The following is an 11,044-nucleotide window of genomic DNA, read 5'->3' on the forward strand; positions in this document are numbered from 1 at the left end:
GACAGTCTCCCTCACATGTAAGGGCCCGGCCCGGCCGGCTCCTGGATCTCAGACTTCTGGCCCCAGAATGGGGAGAGGATATTCTATTGTTTAAGCCCTCAAATCGGCGGTACTTACGGCTGAGCCGGAAGCACACAAGTGGAGCTTACCCAGAATCAGGGAGCATGTGTTGGACGGGAGTGGGGAGCTGGGGGCGCGCAGTGGGGCGCAGAGAGGCCGTGATATGGGCAAACACAGTTGCAGCAAATGCACACGAAGGGACAGCATGTCTCTTGATTCTCTTGACTACAACTCAGACAACATGAAAACATCATGAAAACCTTTCTGAAATGTGATTTAATTTTCACATAGAGTCTTAAATTTTTTTTAATGTTTATTTTTGAGAGAGACAGAGTGTGAGTGGGGGAGGGGCAGAGAGAGAGGGAGACGCAGAATCTGAAGCAGCTCCAGGCTCCCAGCTGTCAGCACAGAGCCCGACGAGGGACTCGAACTCACAAACCGTGAGACCATGACCTGAGCTGAAGTTGGACACTCAACCGACTGAGGCACCCAGGCGCCCCTCATTTTCACATAGAGTCTTGAAAGTGCTCTTACCCAGATTTATTTTCAGAAATATTGATGTAAAGTTCAAAATTAAGGCAGAGATTTACACAAAATTATTCATTTAAATGTTATCATCAGTCTTCATGAAACTTAAAATTATGGAGTTTAAATTGGATAAATAACAATTTTACACACCTAAAAGTATCTTCCCACAATATATTATTTACAAAGAAGAAAGTGGCTGTAATGTAGACAACCCCAATGGATGCCAACGTGGTCGATGATCAGTGATCAGTGTTATAACTTCACCAGGAGTGAGACCAGGTCCTCCAGAGACATTTGCTGCCACTGACTCGTGGCTCATCCGAGAAGTTTCAGCTTACCCACCCAGTCTCAGCTGGGTAGAGCCTCCAGAGGACTGTCCCTGGGCTAATAGACCTTCGGGAAGATGGGTCCTTTGGGCTAACAGTCCTTTGGGAGGACCTGTCCTTTGGGCCAATAGGAGGGCCAGTCTGTCTCAGGGTGCAGCACAGAGCTTCCGGCTCCTGGCGGACCCTGGAAAAGAAGTTGGTTCCCGTGGCTCAGTGATTGTCAATGGCCTGGCTGGTCTCAGTGCCAGCTGACTAGTTCAGCATCCCTGGAGAGCTCAGGAGTGAGGGCCCCCCAGTACCAGGACCACCCAGGATAGAGCACTTGTGTTCCCTGAGTTTGAAGTCCTGATGGGAAGGCAAAGATGTGTGCTCGTGGGCATGTGCCTGCGTGTACCTGCGTGTGAATGCCTTCAGTTTACGCTAACACGAAGTCTTTTTTCTTTTAATTTTTAAATATTTATTTTGAAAATTTTAATTTTTTTTATTTGTTTTTTGAGAGAGAGCATGAGCTGGGAAGGGGCAGAGAGAGGGAGAGACACAGAATCTGAAGCAGGCTCCAGGCTCTGAGCTGTCAGCACAGAGCCTGACCTGGGGTTCGACGTTTTATTTATTTTTGGGACAGAGAGAGACAGAGCATGAACGGGGGAGGGGCAGAGAGAGAGGGAGACACAGAATCGGAAACAGGCTCCAGGCTCTGAGCCATCAGCCCAGAGCCTGACGCGGGGCTCGAACTCACGGACCGCGAGATCGTGACCTGGCTGAAGTCGGACGCTTAACCGACTGTGCCACCCAGGCGCCCCCTGACCTGGGGTTCGAATCCATGAACCGTGAGATCATGACCTGAGCCGAAGTTGGACGCTCAACTGACTGAGCCACCCGGGCACCTCCAAAATCGCTCTTAAAAATTTGTTTTTAAACATTTATTCATTTTGAGAGACAGATAGAGACAGAGCATGAGCATGGGAGGGGCAGAGAGAGGGAGACACAGAATCGGAAGCAGGCTCCAGGCTCTGAGCTGTCAGCACAGAGCCCAACGCGGGGCTCGAACTCATGGACTGTGAGATCATGACCTGAGCTGAAGTTGGACGCTCAACCGACTGAGCCACGCAGGCACCCCTAGACACATACATTTTTACATAAATCGTCTTAATTTCTGCTTTTCATAAAGTGCATTATGCAATGTTCACATTTTGTGACTTAACATTTTGTTCTCTTAACATACTGCAGACCTGTCTAATGCACATGAGCGGAGACCGACCTCAGAGTAACAGCCGCATAAACGGTATGCACGGGCTGCATGTATTTCACCTCTCTTTATGCACAAAGGTGGTACCTTCTTTTATTAATGAAGCTTAATAGATGTGTGCCCACGAGTGTTTTAATCACGAACTGTGATAAATTCTTAGGTACAGCATGGCTGAGTCAAAAAGCTTACAGATTAACCTCTTCAGCGCCTCACATGGGGAACCACTGCCTTCCAAAACTGTCTTCTGTACGTCTCCCTTTCTTGACTCTGCTTTCCAAAGACTCAAAGACCCTGCTTTTCTCTTCAAAGAGGAACAAGGAGATCCCATTCGGATCTGGCTTAGGGTCCACAGAACTGAAAATATATTTTTAGCTTTGCCTGGATTACTCCTGAATGACCATTGGGTGGTTTCTTACATCTTCCAGGGAAGGTGATCAACGTTTTAATTTTCCAAGTGTCCACTTGCAACGGGGCCTCCAGGTAATTACAAAAGACCTCCTCCTCTTTCATAAATCAAGTACTCACGTTGATAATCACTGAAGGTGCACCTGATACACGGTGACCTGACTGTGTGGGAATAGGGGCGTCGTCACCGGAGCCTGGACAGGGCTGAGGGTGGGCGGGGCAAGGCCTTGGCAGAGCACTGGGAGTGAGGTGGAGGGAAGGCTGTGGTCGCCCCTGCAGAAGCCAGAGGGCAGGAGGGCTGAGCGAGGGGTACCAGTCTCCAAGGACCAGGAGAGGGAACAGTTTACTCTTCTCAGTGCAGGACACATTCCAAATGGGTGAGAGTATTCTAGCAGAGCACCAAGAGAAGGAGACAGAATACATAATTGCAAGAAAAGGCAAAGCGACAGCTTCCATAGTGCAACTGGGGCTTCTCTCCCCTCTGAGTGGACATCGGGAAGTCCTCTGGAGAAAGTGGAAGCAGAGAGTCTGCAGAAAAGCAGAAAGGGGGTAGATGTGATTGCAGGGTGATGGGCGAGGGGGGGGGGGGCTCCAGCTCTTTTCTGGTTTCTGTCTGTGGGGTCAGGAAGCAAGATGGCAGCAGCAGAGGGAATGGGAGCAGAGGGAAGGTAGGGAGAGAAAGGGGAGGGGAGTGCAGGGGAGGAGGAAGGAGAGAGAAGGAGCAAGGGAGGGGACGGGCAAGGGAGGGGTAGGGAAAGGTAAAGAGAGAGCAGAGAGGGGAGGCAGGAGAGGGGAAGGAGAGGGATAGGGAGGAAGGGAGCAGTGAGGGGAGGGACTGGAGGGGGGGCAGGGAGGGGGAGGGAAGGCTGGGGATCCAGGGCCTGGGGAGGGTGGAGAGCATTGTGCACAGCTTTTGTGGTTTCCTGCAGGCTCAGGTGTGTGGGGACAGGTAAGGAATGCGGGGACAGCTGGGCGTAATGGGTTGTGGTTTCTCCAGGCAGGTAAGACGGGGCAGGGCTGAACGGGGAGGGGGGGGTGAGGGTAAGAATGGGCTATAAGGGGCTGGTAGTGCTGGATCTCATTGGTCAAGCAGAACAGGGGAGAAGTGGACACTTGTTGAGGGGGGGGTCAGTGGATGGCGGTGAGGACAGGTTCCCGTCCTCGACTGGACGTGTGGAGTGAGATACCTGTGGGACTGACAGGTCAGTGAGCTGGAGGGAAGGACCAGGGTCTGGAAGGGAGGGCTGCTGTGCGGGGGCAGGTACCACATCACGTGGTGGGTGGGGCAGTGGCCCAGGTGAGGACCCTGGTGGGGCTGGGGGCTGGGGGCGGTGGGCAGGGTACGGATCCTTGACATGGTTCCCTGATTAATGCCAAGCCCTCCCGATTCCCCTGTCTGCTGCTCCCCTGTGCTGTGCATCTGACTGAGGCGGGACCCGCCCTTCCCGTCCTGCCCTCCATGGAACACAGCGTATCACACAAGTTCTGTCCCTAGTGTGGAATAAATAATGAATGAATGAGATAAATGACCACTTCATCAGGTCACGAAGCAAAGGAACCCCATATGCCTTGGTTACGGCTAGGTGTTTGATGAGAGCACTTTCTTATAAAGAACCATCTATGGACCACAAGTAATGTTCTGTAGGAACAAGTGAATAAATCGTAAGTTCCGACTTCTCAAAATTCATATACTTTATACATTTCTAAAGTACTTATTAAGAGAATGAAAGCATTGAGAAGATAACCTTATAATTATCTTTATCACGGCCAAAGTTGAGAACCATATAAAGTTGTTCAAATACTTACATTCATCTGCCTTAAGCCTGTGAAAATCTAAGTATCTCTGTGTTCAGTAACTGATTCTCTCCTCAGAGCCTCTGCACACTTACATAACTGAAAATAAGGGTTGAGTACTTGGTTATGAGTCAAGCCTAAATATATTCACGCTTTATTTCTATTTGGAGACCATTCTAAAAATTGAAGTGCATATTTGAATATTCCAGTGCCTACTAGATATTCTTTAATATCTTCTCCAAATATCTTACTCAGGTAAGGATATGGTGACTTAATGCGTCGTGCGCTCATTTATTCATTCTCAAAAATACTTAACACGAGTATGTGAAGAAACTCGCTTGTGGACATTTGTATGACCTGGGTAACAAAACGTCAGCAGTGCCCCTGGGGAGGGAGGTACTCTTGCGTCAGCGATCCGCTGGACGCCCGTGAGGACCCACCGCTCTTATGTCAGTCGTACCCCAGCATCTGCGGAAGCAGCTGAGCGCTGAGCAGCACTCGGTCAACAGCGGCTGAGCCCGGTGACTGAAAAAATACCGCAAACTACAAGCGGCAAAAGATACAAAGATTCACACCGTTTTAGGCATTCACTTGGGCCCGTGGACACTGGTGCTATCACAGGGACTGAGTCCTCTGAGAGGTGAGGCCACCCCCCAGATGCCCCCAGAGGCCCTGGGAGAAATTTCCATATGATAATCCAGGTCCCCTGCTGTGGAAGCCTTTACTTTCTCTCCTTTCCTTTTTCCTTTCTCTGAGTAGCTGTGAGCATGGATGATCTCACACCTTTCTTTATAATGTAACACTACCGTCTTCCCGAAAGAGCCTCAAGAGAGTATTCACTTCAACTCCTTAGCATATAAATATCAACACATTTCCACAACAGTGTGTGAGTTTCAGACATGATTCATATACGTATCAGTTTTGAAAGGCTTACTCGATCACAAATGATGTTCTTTTCTTAAATAACTAATAAACTTTCTTTACTCTCCAGAAAATTTTCACAGTTTAAACAACACCAAGAAATTGTGTCGTATACAAACATATTTCTTCTGTAGCAAATATGGTTTTAAACCCACACAAGAGTCTGCGGCTTGCAGCTACGCCGGGGAAACCTGTACTTGATCATCCCTCCGAAATCGAGCAAATATAAAAGCTGAATCAAATACGAGTAAGTTGTGACTGAGGAGAAGAAGCGGCAGGACCGGGTCGGGCTGGCTGGGGACGTGGGAGAGAAGGGGGGCTTCTGAGGTTCCTGTGTCAGAGCTCACGGAGGCTCAGTGCCTGCTGCGGTCCAAGGGCTCTGGGGACATAGAAACTGCCTTCCCACAGCTCTGGGGACATAGAAACCTCAGCTCCATGCTACCAAAATGACCAGGACTTGAAAAGACTGAGGCCACGAGAAAAGAAACCACAGCAGGGGTGGAGCTGTGGTGTCCTGTGTGGCTTTGCCCCCCCCCCCCCCCCCCGGTCCTCGGAGCCGCTGGAGGAATAGGGGCCACACGCAGAGGCCAAGGACCAGGACAAGGTTGGCACAGGCCGTGTGAGGCGAGGCGGGGCTGACAGGGGCCTGTGTGTTTGGGGCCACCGAGCTGATGTGCAGTGGAAGAGACACTGAGAGCTTGGTTAGACACCGGGGGACTGTGTAAATTGTAAATGCAACTGAGGATCTGCCCCTGATGGAAAAGAGGGACAGAGGTCCAAAGGCGGCAGCCGGGAAAACTCTGCACTCTTTGCAAACGCTTTCTTACCTGCAACTTCAAATAATGCTCTCTCATACTCCCTCGTCCTTATTCTAGATTTTGCTGTGGACAAAGGTACTACAATATTCCTTGCCAGTCCATCCGAGACACTTATTTTCCTTGGGGCCTACCGTGCCAGGGATAGAAAGAAGACCAGATTTCTGTGTTTCAAGAGCTTATGTTCTATCTAGTAAGCCACTGAGTGTCAGAAGTGTTCGAAGCTCCAATATTCTGTACAGGATAGATGGGATACAAAGGAGAGAGAATTCTGGAAAGTCTCGCTCTTTTTGTGCATCTGGGTTAGAAGCCCAGACCTGCTCAGCAGTCAAAACAGGTTGTAAACTGGTGCGGCCTCTATGAAAACCAGTGCCTCGGTTCCTGGCGAGATTAGAAATAGAATTACCATAGGATCCGGCAACCCCTCTACCAAAGGAGGTGAAGACAGGGCATGGAAGAGATCTCTGCACTCACACGTGTACTGCAATGTTACTCACAACAGCCAGAATACCGAGAGATCCTGTGTCCATCGGTGGTTGTCTATATGGATAGAGAAGATGTGGGTGTGTGCGTGTACGTATGTCATACCTACGATATATATGCTGTAGACACATATTTGTGCATAGGTGTATATGAACATGTATGTTTGTATGTATATATATATATATGCATATACATATATATATATATGATGAAATATCATTCAGCCATGAGAAAGAAGGAAATCTCGCCAGTTCCAGCAACATGGATGGACCTTGAGGAATTATGTGCAGTGAAGTAAGTGAGACATAGAAAGAGAAATACTGTCTAATCTCACACCGTGGAATCTAAAAAGAAGCAAAGAGGGGTCTGGGGTGGGGGTGGGAAATGGGGACACACTGGTCAGAGAGCAGTGAGTTGTAGGGAGTCTAATGAACAGCATGGTGACTACAGGTGTTAATACTGTACTCCACACTTGAACGTTGGTGAGAGAGATTTAAGTGTTCTCACCACCAGAAAGAAGTGGCAATTTTGTGACCTGGAGGGTTTAGCTAATGCTAGGGTGGTGATCACACTGCAGTATAGAAGTGCATCAGATCAACACCACATACACCTTAAACGTACACAGGGTTACGTCAAGTACATCTCAGTAAAGCTGGAAAAAAAACTCAGGTTGGAATCTGATGTTTGTTCAGCATATAACCCCCCCGCCCTCCTCCGTCAGGCGGTCTAGGAACTTAGCTTGGGGCTCTTCCAGGCCTGGGCAGCGAGAGCGAGAGGAAGAGGGGCAGGAAGAGCCCCTCGTATGCAGGCTCCGCCCAGCAGGGCCCGCGCGGCCCGGCACGTGGGGCTCACAAAGGGAGGAAGACACTTGGTTGCTTCTTTACACGTTCGGGCCTTGTGTTTTTGCGTTTCTTCCCCAAACGTGTCTCAAATCCACATCTGCATTTAAACGAGGAGTGTTTGGGCCTACACCGCCAGTGTTACCGGCCGAGAACCGTTTCCGCGGAGCCCCGGGCTGGGGGCTGGGACCGGACTCCCGACTGGGCCCAGGGCGGGGAGGCCGGGGCGCCACGGAGCGGTGACCCCCGGGTTCGGGCTGGACGAGTGCTTGGGGAAGAGCCGAGGCTTCCGCGCGTTTTCCTTCGCGGGACGGTCCCCGGGGTCCCACGTCACCTGCGGTGAGACCGGCGACGGCACGGGGGTGGGGTGGGGTGGTGGGTCCCCAGGGACCCGAAAAGCAGCGGGGCTGTACCGAGTGAGGGCGGGGAGGGCGGAGGGGAGCCCCCCAATCAGACACCCTGGAGAAGGACGCGAAGGGGCGCCCAGCCCGGGGTGGGGGCGCTCGCCTCGCGCCCGAGGGAGCGGAGCATCCAAGCTCTCCCACCCTTCCCGCCCCCCGTGCGGCCCTAGTGCCCCTTCCCGACCCCAGCCGGATGCGCTCCCCCGGCCCGACCCGGCCCGGGGCCCGTACGCCCGCTGCGCCTCGGACCCCTCCACCCCCGCGGGAGCGCCACGTGCCCGTGACCCTGCCCCGCCCGTGCGCCGACCCCGCCCACCCGGAACGCAGCGCGCCCCTCCCCTCGGGGGCGGGCCCACGTGGGCGGAGCGAGGAACGCCCCTCCCCCTGCCGCCGAGCCCGGGAGGGGCGCGGACCAGCCGCCCGCGGGACCCTCGGACGCTGGCGCGGGGCCCCGGCGCTGGGCGGCCATGAGCGCGCACGGCCCGCCGCCCCCCGCCGCTCCCAGCGGCCGCCCCGACCACCTGCTGGAGCCCGCGCGGGTGAGTGCGGCCCCTCGGCGCCCCTCCGCTACCCCGCTCCCCGTCCCCCACTCCGTGCCCCTCGCCCGCCGGCGTCCACCTCGGCTTCCCGCGCCCCTTCGCCTACCCGCGCCCCGTCCTCTCCGTGCACCCCTTCCCGCACCCCTTCTCTTAGCCCTTTCGCTCCGCGAGTTCCCTTCCCCTTCCCGCGCCCCTTCCCCTCCCCGCCTCGCCTTCCCCTTCCCGCCTCGCCTTCCAGTGTCCCGTCCTCTCTGCTCACCCCTTCCCTCCTCTCCCCACGTCCTTTCCCCTTCCCGCCCCTTTACCATCGGCTCCCTTTCCCGCACCCCTTCTCTTAGCCTTTCCGCTCCGCGAGTCCCCCTCCGCCCCCGCGCCCCTTCCCCTCCCCGCGCCCCTTCCCCTCCCCGCACCCACCTAGCCTTTCAGCGCCCAGTCCTCTCCGCGCACCCCTTCCCGCACCCCTTGTCTTACCCCTTCCCCTCCGCGAGTCTCCCTCCGCCCCCCGCGCCCCCTCCCACACCCTCCCCCTTCCTTCTCTGTCATCTGGAGCAGCCGGTGCCGGTGGGCGGGCTCGGGGACCTCGGCCACAGTGGGCGCTCACCTCCTGGCCGCCTCTCTCCGCACCCCAATACCCCGGCTGGAAACTGGGTTTGGTGTCTGACATCCCGAAGGGCTGGCAGGAAGCGCGGGGGCGCCCTGGGCCATGGGAACGGGGATTTTCCAGAATCTGGCGTTTGGGGTTGGCTGGTTCCTTCGTGCGAGCGACTCCGGGTCCCGGGGTTTGGGGCCCGGGGGCCCGCGTCCCGGTTGCGGCCGGGTGGGGGTCGGTCCCAGTTTGCCCCCCCCCCGTACCCCTTTGTCTCTCCGGTGCCGGGGACACCCACAGCCCCGTGCGCCGTATTCGGATTTGGAACATGGACGCTGTTGGGACCCCCTATTCCAGTCCTTGGTTCAAACAGCCCCCCTGCCAGCTTCGTATGTTTGAATAGCTGAACTATTGACAGAAAACAGAAATGTTGGCACAAACAAAAACGGAAAGTTCTTGGAAGCCTTCAAGTTGCCACCCACAGCATAACCGAGCTTCCTGGAAACAGTTTAGGAAAGCAGCGGATTATCAGGAGCCTCAGGAGGCTCTCTGGAGACACTGAAGTGGTTTATGCAGGTGTCACAGCAGCACCCCTGTGGGGCTCGCCCCCACGTCCCCTCACCCCGTGGACGCCGGTGAGAACCCAGGATACACTGGCTGTACTTTTAGGGGTACCTGACAAGTGTTTTCAGAGATGGTCACGGGTCCTGATGCTTCTGAACTAGGGCAGGAGTAGTAACTAGGATTGTTTTTTCTCAATCTGTGAATAGATGCCTTTTCCATCACGTTATGCATTTCTGGGATATTGTTAGAAAATCTTAAAACTCCATCCCAGGTAAAGTTCTGTGTGTATTTTTCAAGTACTGTGTGACATGAACCGCTCTCCAGCCACTGCGGGTGGCGATTAAACCCGACAAGATGTGCTTGTAGTAAGTGGCAGTAAACTGCTTAAGGAAATACAGACGCTCGAGCCAGAAGCTTTCGTTTTAGTGCTGCTTTGAATTTTAAAGCGATTCCCCCCATGGTTAGAATTGTACGTTTTCCTTGAGGTATTTTTCCAACAAGTCCTGTTTATAACCGTTGCTCTTGTAGTGGAAGAATCGAGTGGATTTATCATCATTGACCCAGTTGATGAATTATTGGCAGTGACTTTGGCTTTTAAAAACTGTATCAACTGCAAGTCGCCTGATGAGTAGTCTCCACTGTGCCAAGTGTTGATTCCTCTAAGGTGCTAAATTTGGGCTGTGCTAGTCGAGATGGGGTCTATTCACCAGTTTGCATTAGATGTGATTAGTGCTTTCTTTGTAAGAAGAGCCTTGATTATATGATACAACTATGTGAATTATACTTGCAAGTAAGCTCTTGTTAGGATTGGAGGCCAAATATTAGAATCGTGATGGACAGCGTGGTAAGGGCGAGAATCATAACTTTGGATACATAAACAGCAAGCTGTTCTCAGTGCTCCACTGGGCTGCAGTGTAGGAGAAGCTTCAGATTCCTCTCTGTTTAAACCCATCTAAGTATCCCGTTTACATGTTATCTTTAAAAACATGAGCATCCAGAGCGTGTAATCATGGCTTAGGTATGGGAAACGGCACTATACGTGTTGGATGGTCATTAATTTTTCCTGGGATGATTGGGGTCCAGACAACCACGCAGAATTACGAAGTTTTGTGTCAGAACTTTACGTAATGTCATTGAATTTGCATAGCTATTCCATCCTTTCTGTTAAGGAAGGAACTCCGCGCTTCTGATGAGAAAGATTGATGACAGAAAAGAAACTTGTTTTAAGTGCATTATATTTCTAGTGGCAGATATTTTTTCGGAAGTCACAAATGCAGCACAATCTTTGCAAGGACTGGTTGCTTGAATCGTGGGAACCTGGCCAAGCGTGAATGTCTCTTCCTTTGCAGCCCCTTTTCCATAGCTGTTCCATGGTCTGCTCCCTCTGGGTTCTGCCAGTACAGGTGCGAGGGCCCCTGGCTCCCCACCTCCCCACCCCTGCTAAATGCATTGCTGGACCCGGGCTCCCCCACCCCCCACCCCTGCTGAAGTGCATTGCTGGACCCCGGCTCCCCCACCCCCCACCCCTGCTAAATGC

At 53.0% G+C, this 11,044-nt stretch overlaps 1 protein-coding gene and 1 long non-coding RNA gene across 2 annotated transcripts in view; one reads left to right on the forward strand and one right to left on the reverse strand.

Annotated features, from left to right (window-relative positions):
- Positions 1–589: 589 nt before the first annotated feature.
- LOC121044025 (uncharacterized) lies at positions 590–10,422 on the reverse strand. Its single transcript, XR_005797067.1, has 3 exons — positions 8,959–10,422; positions 4,372–4,458; positions 590–1,098 (listed from the first exon to the last, which is right to left on the reverse strand). It is a non-coding gene; the product is annotated as an uncharacterized LOC121044025 (long non-coding RNA).
- SNTG2 (syntrophin gamma 2) overlaps positions 8,267–11,044 on the forward strand; it is a 180,309-nt gene continuing 177,531 nt past the window's right edge. The window contains exon 1 of the mRNA XM_040495951.1: positions 8,267–8,357. Coding sequence (XP_040351885.1) covers positions 8,286–8,357 — 72 coding nt within the window. The 5' untranslated portion in view covers positions 8,267–8,285. The remainder of the gene's footprint in view (positions 8,358–11,044) is intronic.

Source organism: Herpailurus yagouaroundi, unplaced genomic scaffold (assembly GCF_014898765.1).
Source record: "Herpailurus yagouaroundi ecotype Mexico unplaced genomic scaffold, PumYag 188, whole genome shotgun sequence".
Taxonomy (NCBI): Eukaryota; Metazoa; Chordata; class Mammalia; order Carnivora; family Felidae; genus Herpailurus; species Herpailurus yagouaroundi.